The sequence below is a fragment of the Haliotis rubra genome, unplaced genomic scaffold, assembly GCF_003918875.1.
Source record: "Haliotis rubra isolate DU_JTF1 unplaced genomic scaffold, ASM391887v1 Scf250, whole genome shotgun sequence".
Lineage (NCBI taxonomy): Eukaryota > Metazoa > Mollusca > Gastropoda > Lepetellida > Haliotidae > Haliotis > Haliotis rubra.
The window spans coordinates 605108-624568 of NW_025766559.1; the positions used below are offsets into that span (position 1 = coordinate 605108).

The 19461-nt window shown below is 37.7% G+C and overlaps 1 protein-coding gene and 1 long non-coding RNA gene across 4 annotated transcripts in view; both read left to right on the plus strand.

Annotated features, from left to right (window-relative positions):
- The window catches only part of LOC124279493 (nicotinamide/nicotinic acid mononucleotide adenylyltransferase 1-like), a 55230-nt gene extending 38381 nt beyond the window's left edge, over positions 1-16849 (plus strand). Inside the window, exons 5-10 of one of the 3 annotated variants that reach the window (XR_006899384.1) lie at positions 1775-1905; positions 4184-4285; positions 5372-5430; positions 6171-6266; positions 11486-11752; positions 16051-16849. Coding sequence is in view for 2 of the 3 variants with exons in the window: in XM_046715316.1 (XP_046571272.1) it covers positions 1775-1905; positions 4184-4285; positions 5372-5430; positions 6171-6266; positions 16051-16126 (464 nt within the window). In the remaining variant the exon portion in view is untranslated. Of the gene's footprint in view, positions 1-1774; positions 1906-4183; positions 4286-5371; positions 5431-6170; positions 6267-7998; positions 8255-11485; positions 11753-16050 lie in introns of those variants that run through there. The other 2 variants (XM_046715316.1, XM_046715317.1) reach the window with 2 other exon arrangements.
- Positions 16850-16867: 18 nt separating this feature from the next.
- LOC124279495 lies at positions 16868-18970 on the plus strand. The gene is made up of 2 exons (XR_006899385.1): positions 16868-17706; positions 17748-18970. It is a non-coding gene; the product is annotated as an uncharacterized LOC124279495 (long non-coding RNA).
- Positions 18971-19461: the final 491 nt, after the last annotated feature.

Below are 19461 nucleotides of genomic sequence, written 5' to 3' on the forward strand. Positions count from 1 at the left end.
CATAATTTCTGGTCCAATACATGCAGCCATACAAACATATGCATGCACAAGGCTATAAAAGTGCAATAATCAGGCACATGGTGTCTTTTGATGCCAGCTCATCAGTTGTTAACGATGATTACACAGCATCTACCTGTATATTACTGCATCTTGCCAACATCACACACCATTATCAGCTTGGACAACCAGTTCTGGGATGGTATACATCCTGTCTGTCATCATGCTTGTTATGTCCATTAATGAAGGAAGATCACAGCCTCACAAGGAAATGATCGCCCACGTGGGGAACTATGTCATTTTATATGATATTGGCTGGTCTAGACGGGCCATTATGTGTTTAGTAATGACCATTTTTCTGGGAGCTGGTTCCAGTGATTGATTAGGACACATATAACATGGTTGATAACGTCACTTCTTTCAGGAAATGTCACTTGTTCAAAGAAGTGAATTGTTATGTTTCACAGATTGTGGATTAGCTGTTGTTTGGTTGAAAATGTTGAGTTGGCGGTTATTCACTTTGGTTTTCTTAGGCAACAATAAGTTGTATATTTCTTAAACATTTACAAAACCCATGCATGTTTTGTAGGGCTGTATATATAAGAACTATTTCATGAAGTATCATGAAGTGACCATAATTTGTCTGTAGGTAATTGGGACAAAGTGAAAGCAATCTGAGTCAAGTGTGTGGTGGTGAAGCATTGTGCTTGATGGTGAGGCATTGTGCTTGATGGTGAGGCAGGGGTGTGGCAGTGAGGTTTTGATGTGGTGAGACAGGAGCATGGTGGTGAGGTCAGTATGGGGTGGTGAGGCATTGTGCTTGATGGTGAGGCAGGGGTGTGGCAGTGAGGTTTTGATGTGGTGAGACAGGAGCATGGTGGTGAGGTCAGTATGGGGTGGTGAGGCATTGTGCTTGATGGTGAGGCAGGTGTGTGGTGGTGAAGTTTTGATGTGGTGAGACAGGAGGAGCATGGTGGTGAGGTCAGTATGGGGTGGTGAGGCATTGTGCTTGATGGTGAGGCAGGTGTGTGGTGGTGAAGTTTTGATGTGGTGAGACAGGAGGAGCATGGTGGTGAGGTCAGTATGGGGTGGTGAGGCATTGTGCTTGATGGTGAGGCAGGTGTGTGGTGGTGAAGTTTTGATGTGGTGAGACAGGAGGAGCATGGTGGTGAGGTCAGTATGGGGTGGTGAGGCATTGTGCTTGATGGTGAGGCAGGTGTGTGGTGGTGAAGTTTTGATGTGGTGAGACAGGAGTATGGTGGTGAGGATAATGTATGCTTGTAAGGTGCTTGGTTAGGCAGGTGTTTGGTGGTGAAATAGGACTGTGGTGAAACAGCTTGGTGGGTGCTCTGGTTGAGGCAGGTGGTGTTTGATGGTGAGGTGGTGTAAATAGGACTGTGGTGAGACAGGAGTGTGGTGAGGTCAGTGACTGCCGATGAGGTAGGTGTTTGATGGTGAGGCAGGTGTTTGATGAGGCAGGTGTTTGATGGAGAGGCAGGTGTTTGGTGAGGCAGGTGTTTGATGGAGAGGCAGGTGTTTGATGGTAAGGCAGGTGTTATATGAGGCAGGTGTGTGGTAGTCAGGGCAGTGTGTGATGGTAAGGCAGGTGTTATATGAGGCAGGTGTGTGGTAGTGAGGCCAGTGTGTGCTGGTAAGGCAGCTCATGGATTATATAATATACAAGTTGTGCCCTTAAGCATGGTAAGGTCAAGAGGCACGCAGCATGTAACCTACAGTGTATTATTTCTTATGGATGATCTCGGGTTGTTCATTGCAGACGAGGCTGACAATGGACCCTCACCAAAGATCACTGTTAATGACACGGACATCCCGATACAGCTTCGTCTGCTGTGTGGCGCTGACCTCCTGCAGTCATTCGGGGAGCCTGGAATCTGGGCTGAAGAGGATGTAAGTTTTTCAAAATGAAATTTCATTTTCAGAAATGTTCACAATTCTCTTGGAGTCTTTAAAAACTTTAAAATGATTAATAGAAATGTTAAACACAATAAATTTAAGTTGATGAGTGACTAAAGGAACTATTTACCACCATATCTGCTTGACTTAAAGTTGTTAAAAGTATCAGTGCTTTGAAATGGCACAGTTCTTTCATGATTGTTCTGTTGTGTACTGTCTTTACAAGTAAGAATCCATTGTTGTTGGAATGCTCTGGAAAATGCTTTTGCTGCCAGAAGTTCATTTAAAGTCTTCAGTGGAAACTCACCTGTTTTAAATGTCATGACATGGCTTATATTTTGCATTAGGTTCAGGAAACATCTTTTTCTGCTAGAATTTCATTTAAAGCAATCTTTAGTGAAAAAAAGCATTAGCTTGCATATGTCAAGGTCCCTCTCTTTAGTTCTTAAGTGAGTCATGAAGACATGTTTTTCAGCTAGAAATTCATGTAAAGCAATCTTCTGTTTAAGCTCCGTCACTTTAAGTATATGGAGCCCTGCTCATATTTTGAATACAGTAAGTAACGTTTATAGCAAACAGACTTATATGCATAGAAAACTAATGGATATAGCAAACCATTATTTTTGTCCCTCTTGATGTGTTTTCTAGTCGATACACAACAACAGTTGCAACAATCAAACATTAAGAAGATCAGGGTTAGAATTTTGGTCTTCAGCAATCTATGCAGGATCAGGTGGTCAGACTCGCTGACTTTGTTGGCATGCCATCGTATCCCATTTGCACATCTCGATGCTCATAATGTTGGATTGTCTGGTCCAGGTTCAATTATTTGCCGCTGGAATATTGCTGAATATTAATGGGGTTAAACAACCAAAAACAAAGCGAAACTGATGAAGCTCATACGAATGAGAATATCTGTCTTAAGTGATGATAAGATGGATGTTCTCATGTCACTATGATGGTAAACTGGCCCAGGGATGTACATTGGGAGGAAATGTCTGCGGATATTAAGGAAATAATTTAAACTACAGCACAAAACAGTATCTCAATCTCCCTTTATCATGTGACCAGAGGATTACTTATTCTGAATTCAGTTACTGGTTCCCTTAAGGGCAGAGACAGGGAGATACGTAAATGTGCCATAATATATTGTTTTAACTGTACACCTGCAACGGTCAGGATGAAATATTTGTCCTTATATTTTGCCAGTTCTATGAGAATATGAGAACAACTCTTGTTAATCTGATTCTCAGTTTGTCTAATGTTATGAGTAAAACACCATATCAGAAGTTTATATGGATTTTGTCAAAACGTGGCTTCACCTTTTATGTATCCAAGCCTGCCGTGATATTTTAACTAGAAGACTTTATATGGATGATAATGTGCATGCCTATCTTTGTATTTGTCTTACCTCACACATAAATGTCGCTTTCTGATTGGCTGACACTCTTCTATTATTTTCAATGTTCCCCGCTTACAAGTGAGTAACATTTCAATGTACCCCTCTGTCAATGGCAACTCATTTGGTACTTCATGGTAGTAATTCTTTATCTCGAATTACATTGAATCACGTATGATGTACGGAAATTACCGATGTTTTGCGAATGCAAATCGATGGAAGGGAGATAACTCTAAATCTGTTTTTCTTGTCAGCAAAATCTAGCGATAGCTACAAAAAAAAATGTACCCGTGCTTCAAACAATTCAAAATTAACATTAAGGTGTTCGGTAAGATAAATACATTGTTCACTGGTCCCTCGGGGCTAGACTAAGGCCTAGTCTCTGAATATATATAATTTTGATAGTAACAAACAAGCCCATTTATATTGAAAAGGAGCCCTCCTGAACCTGAGGAAATCTAGACTTGCTTTATTTAGGGCTTTAGCACTGCAGAGAGGGCTTGGCAGTAGGGAAATTAATGTGGTTCAGGGACTGTGAGACAGACTACCTCGGGGCCTATGGGTTGATGTACCCTCGATGTTTGTTTATGTTCCCCTCGACCTTCTGGCTCAGGGAACATAAACAAACATCGAGGGTACATCAACCCATGCCCCCCTCGTGACCAGTGAACAACTTATAATATATACCGTTTATTATTACACATCTTTTGTTATCTCTAAGTATGTTTTATGGTCTGTTATAAATTGTGGTGGATTGGTTGTAGATACCTGCCTTTATATCAGTATATGTTCTGTGTATCCTGGGTGAGACATTGATAAAATGTTTGTATTTTCCGTCAGTTCTGAGTGTGACTTATTGTATTTGGTTTTCAGATAGAATATATACTGAGTAAACACGGACTAGTGTGTATCACAAGAGAGGGATGTGACCCACGGAAGTTCATCTATGAATCGGATATTTTGTCAAAGTATCAAGTGAGCATAATGTTACATACTTTTACATTTAATAAAAGTTTCACAAACATTTTTCAAACATTATTGGTGAAAGGTTTAACTGAAAACAGAATTGTGTAGATCAGATGTTTTCTTATATATTAGTGATCTGTTTAATATGCCATTAGTGCTAATCAGTAAGGGTAGTGCAGCATTAATACCTTCTTTGACTGTTTGGGGCGGTGGGGTAGCCTCGCTGCTAAGGTGTTCGCTTGTCACGCTGAAGACCCGGGTTCAATTCCCCACATGGGCACATTGTGTGAAGCCCATTTCTGGTGTTCCCCGCTGTAATATTGCTGGAATATTGCTAAAAGCGGCGTAAATCCCAACTCACTCACTCACTCTTAGACTGTTCCACTTTTCAAGTGCGGAATATTTACTACAGTCACAAATCCCTGGGAATTCTTGACATGTATATAGGTCTCCAACAACCTATTCTTGTATAAAATTTTTTTTAAAAAAGTATTCAGTACTCAGTTCTGTGACCTTTGTCAAGTTCATTACATTATCTCTGAATTGCAGGGATTGAAGTGTAGATGGCAATCACAGGCCTGTCTGGTCCTGACACAATTATTTATGGACTGTTGTCTTAAATAGCTGGAATATTGCTGAGTGCAACAAGTGAAAAACAATTTATTTATTTTTCTCAGTGACAAGAACATGTTCACAATTTGTTCTCTATATTACATTATTGTTGTTTTTAGAATGACTAGAGATTGCTGATGTTTTTTTCAAATTACCTTTTAGGATTGTTAAAATTGTGTCATGTATTTGTCCTTATTAATAAAAATAGCTGATGATGGCTTTGGATTTTGTCAATAAATTTGAAAAATAGAAAAGGTGTATTCCTACTTCTAAGTTTGACCATAAGTTATGTTTACAAGAAACAAGTTTCAAGGCTACCCTTGACAAGCATGATATGTACCTGAGTTCAGGTACCCACAATAAATGTGACAGCACTTGAACTAGTTTTACCTGTTATCCTTGGTTGTGGTTGTGTTATTGTTTATGTGTATGGCTTTGTACTGTTTGGACTAATGTTTGATTTAAATGACTCTGCTGTTTCAGGAAAATATTCATATAGTTACAGAATGGATCACAAATGAAATCAGTTCCACTAAGATAAGGTGAGTCCTCCAAAGAAGTAGGAGGTAATGAAGAGATTTTATGTGTGTTTCACAAAAGTGGTATGGACAAACCAAGACATGTTAGCAGGGAGTTTCTGAAAACATCAGACATATCTAAGGTCCTTACAAGACTTGGCCTCTGTTTACATTTTCCAGTAATACTATTTTTTGACAAGACTATATGATTTGGACCAGCAGTCGACAGATGGTCACAGAGATTAGCATGAATTGTTTTAAAAAAACTGTGATTAACACCTGCCTCATGAGTCATGACAACAAGTTTACTACACTTTTTATTTTTTTAATGCACTCATGTTCAGGAGACAATATCCCTCGTTCAGTACTTGATATTGTTTTACATATTTTTCTGATCATCTCTGACAGCATCAGTTGAAAACACTGGACTACCGATGACGGTCACTGTTTTGTATTTGCTTCATGAAGGCGGTCATTTCACTTTTATCCGTGAAGATCTGGGTTAGAATTGTTTTTCAGCAACCCATGCTTGTCATAAGAGACAACTAACGGGATCGGGTGGTCAGGCTCGCTGACTTGGTTGACACATGTCATCGTATCCCAGTTCCATAGATCGATGCCCATGCTGTTGATCACTGGATTGTCTGGTCCAGACTCAATTATTTACAGACCACTGCCATATAGCTAGAATATTGCTGAGTATGGCGCAAAGCTAAACTGACTCACTCACTCATTTCACTTTACTGTGGCCATTGTATTTGTAGACGAGCTCTGAGGAGAGGCGAGAGTGTGAAGTTCTTGCTGCAGGACTCTGTGATCAACCACATTAAAGAGCACGAGCTGTACGGCATGCCTGACAAGTAAGCAACTTCGTCACTGTTGTATCATGGTGTATCACTGGCAATGGTACTACGATACTGATACTGGCAATAAGCAGGAACCTGTTTTGTAGAGTGATATTAGCACAATCATCTTAATCCTATTGTTTAACTTAGACGTAACAGTTGTTTCTTTGTGATAGCTCTTTAGGATCAAGAAACCTTCTTCTTTAAGTTTTCTTGGCACAATAAACGTAACTCTCATAGTTTAAGTAAGACTTGGGGCAGTCGTAGCTCTATAGAGTTTGTTTGAAACAGAACCAAGATTCACAAAGAGAATTTAGCTCTAAGTAAGTCATAACTGCCATCGATTTACATAGGTAAGGACAGTTGTACAGGATAATGACTTTGTCAAACAGGCCACAAGGATCAGTTTCACACAGCTGTGTTAGTCCTATGACCATTTATCTTGTCTTCTTAAACACTACAGTTACAGTGCTTAATGCTATGGGGGAAAATTGGTCCCAGAAAAACACACACAAGTGGCATAGACATTTGCAGTCAATTTGTAACCCATTGACAGGACATTCCTTAGTTGACACATTGTCATAAGTCAGTTTGTCATAGTAGACATACTGTTTCACATTGGACAGGATTTGTGTATTTTCAACATTATCTGCACTTGGAGTTGGAGAGGAAGAAGTTATATGGATTGACAACTTCTTTATTCCAGGGGCGGTGGGGTAGCCTAGTGGTTAAGGCGCTCGTCACCACGAAAGAAAGCAAGAAACGGTTCAATTCCCCACATGGGTACAATGTGTGAAGCCCATTTCTGGTGTCCCCCGCCATGATATTGCTGGAATATTGCTAAAAGCGGCACTCCACTCACTCACTCACTCACTCAAACTCACTCACTCACTCACTCACTCACTCACTCACTCACTCACTCACTCACTCACTCACTCTTTATTCCAATGGATGCATCCCTTCATCATGCCACCTTCTAAAATGCCACTTAGCATCTATTGCAATAAGGGGCGGTGGGGTAGCCTGGTGGTTATAGCGTTTGCTTGTCATGCCAGAGGCCCAGGTTTGATTCCCCAGATGGGTGTGGGGCCCATTTCTTGTGTCCACGCCATGATATTGCTGGAATATTGCTAAATGGTGTCACTCACTCACCCATGGCAATAAAGAAGTTGTCAATACATACAGCTTGTTTCTCTTCACCAAACCATCTTCCAAAATGCCACTGAGTGTAAACATCTTCTCTATGAAAACATCTTGACATTGCTTGAGGAGTAACTAGCAAAATGCTTGTACTGAATAAGCTCATGGATGTGTACTAGATACCATGAATACACCATGCTTAGAAAGTAGATGCTGATTTTATTGGGACTTGTTTTACTTAAAATATGATTTAAGTTAGCAGTTATTATCTTACAGACCTGTGCAAGTCTAGTTCAAAATACAAAGACTCTCGAAATTGTGAATGACCAATTACCAGCATCCTTGTACCATTGCTTGTCACTGTTGCTTGGCATCTTGTATGCTTGATGTTGAATTGTGTACTATTGTGCGATATTGTGCATTGTTCAACATTAGCTTTATCACTAACATTAGGCATGATATTTGTTTTGTTAGTTGAATATTTTGTTTGTTTCTCAACTTCATTCTGTTTATCATTTCGCAGAGGTTTTTTAATCAAATACATTCAAGGAAACGTTGACTATTTGCATGCTGACTCCTTGTCATGTTTCTTTTGTTTCTTTTGCAGAAACAAACAGACTGTTTGACAGAGGAATGAAGTTTATATACCTGTTAACATTTATGTTGTTGATTTTATTACCAAATTGAAATGTTATTTTGTTTTAATTGTATCATACCTGTTTAACCCGCGGTTTAATTTTAGTTGATATATTCAGTCCTGACATAACCAGATGAAACAGAAAGCATAAACAGACATAATGGCAGAACCTCTTAACATTGCCCGCTTATACAAGGGCATGGTATTGAAGTTGTTTTAACAAAAATTGAAAATAATTATGAGAGTTCAGTGCTTTCAGAAAAAAATCAAATTTGTACTTTTTAGTAGCTAACAGAGCCTGAATTGTTCAAGTAAAAATGATTTTTTTAAAATTTATCAATCTTTGGAATGTATGTTCAAAGTCAGTGTTTCATATTTGTGAGCATAGAATAGTTGCTTGGTAAAGGTGAATAACAATATTCATTGACTAGTGTTTTATACAATCAATTAGAGCCATGAAGATCCGGGGTAGAATTGATCTTCAGTAACCCATGCTTGTCGTAAGAGGCAACCAATGGGATCGGGTGGTCAGGCTTGCTGACTTGGTTGACACATGTCATCGCATCCCAATTGCGTAGGTCGATGCTCATGCTGTTGATCACTGGATTGTCTAGTCCAGACTCAATTATTTACAGACCGCTGTCATATACCTAGAATATTGCTGAGTGCAACATAAAAGTAAACTCACTCACTCATTACAATGAATTAAAACATAAAACAAATATAGAGAAACATGTCAGTGTTATGAATTCAGGGATTTTGTTTAGTTGGACAATAATTAAAATAATTATGCTTGTATATTGTGCAATTAACATCTCTCCTCGTAGGAATAGGTGATTTTCATTTTTTGACCTAATTAGATATTGTTTTTATGTTCAGGAAATTTGTATATATATTTTCTGAAAACAATTTTTTTTAACATTTCTGTAACTTTTAACATTTTATCATAATGCTTATAAAACTAAAATTTTATTAGTTTCATCTTATTGACATAAAAACATTGTATCTCAGGGACTTAAGATATTGAATACAAACTTCGATGGCATTTGTCAGTGTGTTGAAAGGGTAATCTGAGTGTATTGTTTTATAGAATGTATGTTCACTGTCCAATGGTAAAGTTTTGACAGGACATAAAATGTAAAAAAATATATACAATAGTTATTATAAAGTAATTATGATTACTGTTTAATTCATTAATATCAGTAATTTGACGACCATTGAAATCCACTGTCATTGTCCCATAGTATGTATGGAATTATAAATTCTTTAGAGGCATGTATGTATGCAATTTTACATGGGATTTTGTCTTATATGTTTGTTAACAAAATTTCAGCTTTTACATAGATAAGGCCAAAATATGTTTTGATTCATAGGTGTTTTTCTTATTTAAGAAATAACAACTCAAACATTGGCTCAAATTTACATTCCATTTTTGCTAAATCAGATAATTGTTTAGATTTTAGCTGGAGTGAAGTTATGTCTCTTGTTCCTGATTTGCCCAAATTAACTTCCTTACTTCCAAATAGAAGTTCTTAGTTTGAAAAACAATAACAACATTTATGAATATGTATCGATGTTATTTTGGCAATATGTGCAAAAGTTAAAAGATATGTTAAATTCTATGACACATCGAGTATTTGTGTTATTTTGCAGAGAGAAAGGTATTTTAAGGGGCATTTTATCAAATTGCTTTAAAGTTTTTTACAAGAGGCACCTAGTTAGCTACCAGAACTGCCATGTGTATTTTATTTGCTTTGGATATATCAAAACCTAATAGTATGCAATATTTTAGATATTTGTTAGTTTTGCTGAAAAGCATGAATTTGATATTTTACCTTTGTTTTAAAGTCCCTGAATGTTGTAGTGTATGCGTTTCTGTTTATGATTATGTGTCATATTGCTGTAGTGTGTATCTGTTTTGTGTAGATGTTGCTTGAATATTATGTTATATTGTCACAATAAATGTATATTTTTACAAGAACACCACTCACTCTTCTTTGTTGTGGAATCTTAGGCCAGACCAATTTTATTAGGGAAAACAATAAATAATAAAATCACCTGTCAAAGTAATATTCCATCTAAATACTCAAAGTATGTTACTTTTGGCAATTTATGAAGTGTATATGGGGCAAAAAACATCTAAAAACAAAATTTCTTGTATGTTTACATTTTTGGCCAATAAAAACATTAGGATTTTATCTTTTGTGTGGGGAATTTTTTATATATTTTTTTTTTCTTATTCTTGAAAAAATATGACAGACGGATCCGTAAAACAAGAAATAAAATTGGTCTGGCCTTATTTGATATAAAAACATCTGCCATTTGTTCTATGACAGCAGTGGAGAAATTTTGAGGGTTAGATGAAGACAACTGGACCTCATTTCAATAAGCAGTCAAAGCACTGTGACTGTCTAAAGTCGGTTTTAATTATGTGAGTTCCGAAAGCCATGGGGGCGGTGGGGTAGCCCAGTGGTTAAAGCGTTTGCTCTTCATGCCGAAGACCTGGGTTTGATTTTCCACATTAGTACAATGTGTGAAGCCCATTTCTGGCATCCCAGATATTGTTGTGATATAGCTGGAATATTGCTAAAAGCAGTGTAAAACTCCACTCACTCACTCACTTTGATAGGCATCGTGCTATGATTGCATGCTGAAATGGGAACCAGTGGAGGCATCAAGTTCTCTACCAACATCTACCCAAGGTACATAAACCTCTTGTCAATAATGGGCCGAGCTGGTAGCCTAGTGGTTAAATGTTGGTTCATCACATGGAAAACCTGGGTTCAATTCCCTAAGGATTCAGTGTGTGAATCCCAATCTTACCATCCTTCACATTGAAGTATGTGTTCAGCTAGACGTCTGCAAAATCCCCATGTAACTCAGAGGTGGATAGGATTTGCAATGTGAACAAATTGCTGATCCATACAGAAGCATTAATCACACATTTATTGCCTATCAACTGTGGATACAGACAAGGACAGGTTCTGTTGTTTTAATACTGTCCATATTAGAGAGGCACACGGGGGAAAGCTGCATTCACTGACATTATGCCTGGACTTCCAAACTAAAGGGAACCAATTTCCCTATTGTAGAAGCATGTAGATGTCGAACATATTTCTAAATGCATTAGGAACATCTATGTTAAGATCAGATGAAAACTGAAGATCCATTTACAATTGGTCTTCAGCAACGCATTCTTGTTGTAAAAGGCGAGTAACGAAATCGGATGGTCAGGCAAACTGATTTGGGTGATACATGTCATCGTATCCCAATTGCGGATAAATCACTGGTTGTCTTGCCTATTAGATTATTTACAGACCGCTGTCATATAGCTGGAAAATTGCTGTTAAACAACACGTAAACACAAAACAAACATTGTAGTTGTTGTCTGGTTCCATGCGTGATGTTTATCCTAAATCATGTCTGGTTTCTTTTGCTGCTGCTTTGGAAACACTAGTAAGTACATCAACCACATTGTTCCATCACCGAATGCGGAGATAATACCTTCCCCGGATGACGATGATGGGAACGGTCGATGATGTCAGTCATCAGTTCTTCTGATGCCAGCAACATGACCCTGAGGTCGCAGCGGTGTTCCTCCGAGAGGTCAACCCCACCAAGGTCACCCAAACACCTGATCAATGAAGCCCTGAGCCCCGCAAGGTCACCACAACATGTTCCCTGTATGACGGATATCGGAACGCTAGTTCGCCGGGTGAAAAATGTACGAGTTGCACTTACCCCCGAGACCTGTGTGTAGTGGCCCTGCTTGCTGCTTGTTGGTCATGTGACTGTGGTGCTTCTTTAATTGCATCAGCACCTGCAATGTTGTGGTGAACGCAATTTGAGGAAAAAATCAACACAAGTCGGACATTTGCCTTTACTATCCATGTGCTTCGTGTTTGGACAAATAACTTTTGTGTCAGAACAGTGATGAATATGTTGTGATTGATTATTTGTGGATGTCGGTTCTCTGACAATTCTTCACATTTGGATGATACTTGCGGGATTAAGGCAATTCGTGAGACTAGCATGAAAATGGATGACAGCTGTGGAGTGTTCTGGAGTGGAATGTTCTGATTTGGATATGTCACAAAAGTTATTGCCTGATTCAGAAGTCATGGATTGATATTGAATCGAGATGAAACCAGTTTGCCATCATGACTGTATACGTTTTATTTTTTACATTTTATTGAAATTTTTACAAAATATATTGAACTTATTAGAAGTGACCTTTCAACATGCTGGGAAAGGGGTGGGAATTGTTAGAAGAATATTTGTTCAAACACAGGTTTTAGATATGCAAATTAGTCTCTGAAAGAACAATACTTCCTTTTGTAAAGAGCCGTGGGGTCGCCTAGTGGTTAAAGCGTCCGCACGTCATGCCGAAGACACGGGTTCGATTCCCCACATGGGTACAATGTGTGAAGCCCATTTCTGGTGTGCCCCACCGTGATATTTCTGGAATATTGCTAAAAGCGGCGTAAACCATACTCACTCACTCACTCCTTTTGTAAAACCAGAGGTAAAACTAATTACTAAAACTATTATATATATAGTTTCTCGACACAGTGGTGACAATCTGGTTTCATGTTCGACAGTTATCTTCCATACACAACCAACTAAAATGCATTTCATGAAGTAATCATGTTGTGTGAGAAACCATCAATTAAGCTTCCATTCACTGTGACCAAAGACTGAATCCGCTTGTGTAGATTTGATCCAGTTTATGGAAAATATTAAACATGCTGCCTTTACTAAGTGCATTCTAGTTCATGTGATATCTGGCAAGGCAAAATAAATGCAGTGTTTGTTATGCATCCTTTTCTAAGATTCATTTGTGACCAGCACGTTGAGCTTGCTGCTATAATGACACCATGATAGTTCTAGAATAAATAAGTAAGAGCTACAAAACCGTTTCTATATTCATAAGGAATCTTTGCCAGAAGCAGAGGACATTCTACAATTCTAACCATATGTGCATGCATCAATGAATCTATCTCAAATATTGGTACAAAACCTTATTCACTCTCCTCATTTGACCAATCCCATTAAAATCAAGTGATGGTTACCACTACACAAAGATCTGTGAACATCCTGTTACATGTCATATAAGAATGACGTTTATTTTGTGAAACTTACACTCAGCATTGAATTGATTTTAACCAATCAAAATGTAGATTTTTCGAGCTCTGTGGCATTAGTTTCAAACTGGTAACCTCCATTCTTGACTGCTTTGAAAAATGTTTTGAGAAAGTTCCCATTTGAAATGACTCCTAAACTGAACTAAAGAACATTCTGGCATGTTTAAAAGATGGCTGAGATTGAATGGCAACAATTCCCATGTGGAAAGTCATTCAAATGGAAAGTCATTCAAACGTGTTGAGGTTTTTGAGGTTGTGAGATTTGAAAACAATCTAACTGTCTCTTTCCCAATCATGTAAGCAAAATTGTGATTGGTCACATGATAGGTTGTCCTGATGTGACCTGTAGTAGGATGTTCCCAGTTTTTGTGCAGCAGCAACAAGCACTATGACCTGATTTTAACCAGATTCCATCTGAGCACATTGAGAAATTTCATTTCAAATAAGAAGTCATAGGATATGAGTAGTGGTTTTCTTACATTGAAGGCATTTGATACTTATTTACTGCAACTTATGAGACAAATTGACAACATTATGAATGTATTTATGTAATCAAGCCAGGAAAAGGAATTCTTTGTATGTGTTCATGGTATCCTCAAATGAAATGGGTTGCATTAGAAATGATACTATGCAGCTTCTATGTTAAAATCATGCTTGGGCATGTAGGGTCCTATAGGATGGTATGAAAATGATTGATATCAAGACATGTATACAGCCTTCTAACTGATAAATATATACTACTTTGTTTGCAATATAGACTGTTCCATACCTGGCCTTGTAGGGTTTTAAAACTACCTCCAATGCATGAGAACAACTTGATGTGCCTTTGCATGTGTTTGTGATAGATAATGCCCATTGAGCAGGATAAACTCCCCTTCACCACTATTTGATAGTAATTCATAAACAAGTGCTCATGATATAGTCGGAATCATACAATCGACTCTGATTAAGGCAGATATTTCTTATGAATTGAATATGGAAACAGTCTTGTCGCTATGGTCACCAAAACATGCAAGCCAGTAGCTGCCACACATGAAGTCTTTTACTGATGTGTATATATTCTTCTAGCATATATTTGCACACACTCATGTAATGCAATCACTATTACACAGCACTTCAAAATGTTGTTTGTTGGGATGCATAAAAAGTTATTTATCAACTCTTGTTGCTGTGGTCAAAGTTTAACAATGTTAACTTATTCATGTTCTGTTGACGTTTTTGTTAATTCTATATAGTGATTTATGATGCTGTAGGGCCAGGCTTCATCCTTCAAAGGAATGGTAGCTTATATGAAAGAAATGGCCGAATATATGAAAGAAATGCCTCATCTGAAATATCGACTTTATGTGAAAGAAATAGGACTTGTATAGAAAATATTACCTCATATGAAAGAAATGGGCCTCGTATGGAAAATTTGATCTTATGTGAAAGAAATGGGCCTTATATAGAAAATGTTACCATATGTGAAAGAAATGGGCGTAACATAGAAAATATGACATGAAATAAATGGATTAATATGAAGTATAGCATATGAAAGACATAGCCTCTTATATATGAAACATGACTTTTTGTTAATATAATTCTTCAATTTAATAAGTTCACATATTTCAAGGGCAAATCGTGTCCACCATTAATTATTGAGTAAATCAGAAGTTGTGATGTAAATTATTTGTATGTGATGTTGCATTTTATGTGTTGTTGATGATCTATTAGATATTATATGATGGAATACCTTCCACATAATGTTCAGTGCTGCTGTGCTTGTTTTAAGCAGTATATACAGTATATATCTTATACGGGTTCAGATTCCATATGTCGCTGCAATGCAAGTATTGTATAAAGCATGTCAAATGTACCTGTTACACTCTAGTGGACCAGCGTTGTTTACCTCATTTACCAGGATTTATACACATTCTTTATCCCCAAAGTTTCTTATAGTATTGCAATATCTGCTCAATTGGTATCATGCTTGTATTGTTGCCAAGCATGTTTTTAGCATTGGTTTGGTTTATCTGCTTGAAATAACATTGCTACTGCCATTTGACAGTTAATGGTTATGAAATTAATTTGTTTTGGAAGTGGCAAAGGTCTTCATCACTATTTAATCCCTATCTGATTAATGTAGATTTGTCATAGCATCACACATTACTTCTTGCATCTGTTACTGATTACATTTTTAATGCAAATATAGGCTTCAAATTACTGTGTTGGCCATATTGACAAGGTCATGCGAAAATAATCACTTTGCATATGATTGTTAATTACCTCATGTTTTGAATTGTTTCAGATGATTTGATTCACTTAAGTAACTGTGTTACACATTCATGCAAAATAAACATTTACTTTGTCTTGGACCTATTTAGGTCAATGACTTTATTAAGCATGCTGAGGCATTACTGTAACTGATCCGTGAAGATCCGGGTTAGAACTGATCTTCAGTAACCCTTGCTTGTCATAAGAGGCGACTAATGAGATCGGGTGGTCAGTCTCGCTGTCTTGGTTGGCACATGTCATTGTATCCCAACTGCGTAGATCAACACTCATGCTGTTGATCACTGGAGGATAAGCAAGAAGCCAACGAAACAAACTTTAATGAAACTGAACAGACAAATCAAATTATTGAAATGATGTGGACATATTTTTTCTGATGTATCCACAAAAAGAAAAGAATAAAGTTTCCCTAAACAATAATTCATTTGAATATGTTTTGGTCTTGATAAAACCAAAACAGGTCTTGATAAAACCAAAACAGGAATGGATTTGTAATTTATTGTATTTTTGGATAAAATCAAATGCTTTGAACGATGTGTCAGAGATTTGACAGTTGGTAGTTGTTCAGGACTTCTGATTTATATATGGTGGCTTTGTTGTGTTCCAGTACAACCTTCGGGCTTTCCAGTCTTGGAAGGTTCAGAACTAGACAGATGGCGGGCAAGGGGAGGAAGCAACTGTGATACGTAAGGAGGGCACAAAGCTCACCCACGGGGAGCAGCCATCAGCATCAGTTGTGTGCTGTTTGTGGCATTGGTAGAAGGAGATGTTTTCTGTCAGTTCCACGTTTCTCATGTCTGTGATACTTGCTGTTGTAGCTTACTTTGGCAGTAAACTTTTGTCTATGTCAGAATAATATTTGTATGCTTAGGTAAATATTGGCAATTCATGGATTGGTTTTACATTGTTTTACATTGTTGAAATTATGGTGTGGAATGGACTCTCAAGCATAGGCATGTTTTATTTACCACAAATGTATAAACATTTGCACACACAAAAATGTTTTAATGTAAAATTTGTTGTTCGTGATGAGAATATTGATTAATACTTGGATTGAACAGAGAAACAGTCTTCTAGCATTTTCACATTAATTATAATATTGTTGTGCAAACATCCATCCTATGAAGATCAGGGTTGGAAATACGCTTCATCAATCCATGATTGTCACAATAAGGGTGTCGTTTCAGGACACCGACTTTTCGATTTGCCACTTGTCTCAGGACGCCGACCTGCGGTTTCCTTTGAAGCGACAAACAGGATCGGATGGTCAGGCTCACTGACCTAGTTGACACTATAATTGCCAAATTTGATGCTCATGTCTGGTCCAGACTTGACTATTTAGTATTCACAGATCTCTGCCATATGGTTGGAATATTGGGGCAGTGGGGTAGCCTAGTGGTTAAAGTGTTCGCTTGTCGCGCCGAAGACCCGGGTTCGATTCCCACCTGGGTACAATGTGTGAAGCCCATTTCTGGTGTCCCCAGCCGTGATATTGCTGGAATATTGCTAAAAGCGGCGTAAAACCATACTCTCCCATACTCACCCAGTTCTAATCACAAATTGACATAATAACTTTGGATCTCAGTGTTGTCCTGTTGAACTTGTCCAGTCAGTGCTATCTTAACATCTTTTGAGCACCAACACCATGCAGCTTAGGCCATGTAATGCAATAATTCAAGCTGTAATGTGAAGCTGTGGTGGAACGTATTCCAGTGTTCAATTCCTTGCACATATCAGCAGATGAATCTTGTTCGGTTCTTGTTGGTACTTATAGGAATTCTTGCTCTCAGGTAGTTAAGGATGATTGGAGTATTTCTGCTCATTATCATTCAAAATAGAATCATGATAAGTTTTTGCCCATTTTCCTATAATAGCTTCTCAGATGTTCAAAAAGTGTTCAGTTTCAACTGTACATGTATCAGTGCAATTTTCAGATTTGGTTCATGAACAAATGAGATATTACTCAGGTTGACATATCAACATATCTGTAGTGTCATTGTTAAACTTAAAATAGTTCCTTGTAACAGATTATAAGGTAATATATGTATCCTTGCCATTATTTCTCAATTTTGACTGATTGATTTCAACTTCATTCTAATTCTCTCTGAACAGAAAAGTGGAACACATTAGTCAATTTTGTTTGTTGATGCTTCAACTTTTAAAGGTTACTTAAACTTGTTAGAGCCAGCTGAAATGTAATGTCAGTTTTTAAAGCACATCTTTTTATGTATTCAGAGCCTGTAGGCCATCCTCCAGTAATCCTGTAGGCCATCCTCCAGTAATCCTGTAATGGCTGTTACTAAGTTAGGAGGCGTTAGAAGCAGAATGTTTCATCAGTGTAATTGGAGCACTCTGTATTCCAGTATTTTTCATCATGTATGTACACAAGGATGTAGACACCAGCATACTGTTATTCCCATGTGCCATATATCAAGCATTATTGAGAAGTCCCAGATACTTGTTGTTGTGTATGTCAAGTCTCCACATAATAATGCATATCAATATTGCTACAGTGAGCTTAATATATAGATACCAGTCTCTATTTATACCTTAACACAGACTGCTGTTAAATTAGTAATTTGTCTAATTGAGTTATTTTTTCCATTTTCAGTTTGGGTCTAATTAATAATATATATTTTTATATTTTATCACTTCTCAGATTGTGAGTGAAAATACGATGAGAATCTAGATGATTTTAGAGTTTCTATCCTTTGTAGTTCTGAGGGGTTTGTGTTTCTTCTCATAGGCATGCCAGAAACTTATGGTCTTGGACGATGCCAGAATTTCCCAGATTATGTTTCTTAGTTTGTCAGCAACTACCTATGGTGTTTGTTTTCATCAAAGGGTAAATGTCTACGGTCTGCATTGCGGTGGGGTAGCTTAGTACTTAAAACGTTCAACCATCATGCCGAAGACTGGGGTATGATTCCCCACATGGGTACAATGTGTGAAGCCCATTTCTGGTGTCCCCCACCGTGATATTGCTGGAATATTGCTAAAAGAAGCGTAAAACCATACTCACTCAGTCTATGGTCTGCAGTACATGGAGCTGATCTTGATACCCCTTATGTAGTCAGGAATGAGCAATCAGTCACAGATCATATGACCTTAAGGAGATTAATGAGAATCCTTTGGAAATGGAATTTTAGTATCTTTGAACATTTTGTATCAAAACATTTGAATTTGAAGATTACCAGAGTTGCATGTTGATGCTGTGCTCACCTCCAAATTTCTCTTCAAGTCATTTTTATTTGTTTAATATGTGAAGTCACTTTAATATGTGAAGTTTCCAAGGACCTGGTAAAAGATAAAGAGATGCTTCAAGATTAGCACCATAGGTCCATCATTCATGTTCATCGCTTTGACTCCCTCAAGAAGTGCAATGTATATTAGTTATGTTTCTTTATGCTCCTTTACCATGTTGTTGTACAGTTGCAGGTAACACTTGCTGGTAATGGATGCAAATTTTAAACTGTCTTATCTGCTGTGATGCAATGCTAAATTTGCCGAATAAAGATATTACTGTCCCAGATGTTTGTTATTATGTGAGAGGGGTTATTGTGTTCGCTTGTCATACCAAAGGCCTGGGTTTGATTCCCTACATGGGTACAATGTGTGATGCCCATCTCTGGTGTTCCCAGCCGTGATATTGAAGGACTTTTGCAAAAAGCGTCGTGAAACTGAACTCACTGTTCATATGTGAGAAGTTGCCAGGATGTTCCGATTCTTCCTTCTCTTTGTTGATCTCCACGCACTACATGCTTTCAAGAATGACGGACAGGTGTCATCTAAGGTGTCACAATTCTTTGAATTGCAGATTTTCAAGAATTATATTTCTTGGTTTAACCAAAGAGATGAACATCTAGTACCAGCATGTTATAAAAATGTTTGGATTTCCTCCTTCAACACCTCCACTCCATGATAATACCCCTGAAGTTCTGGTTTCGAATTGGTCTTCAGCAACCCATGATTTGGTTGACACATGTCATTGTATCCCAGTCGCGTAGATTGATGGTCA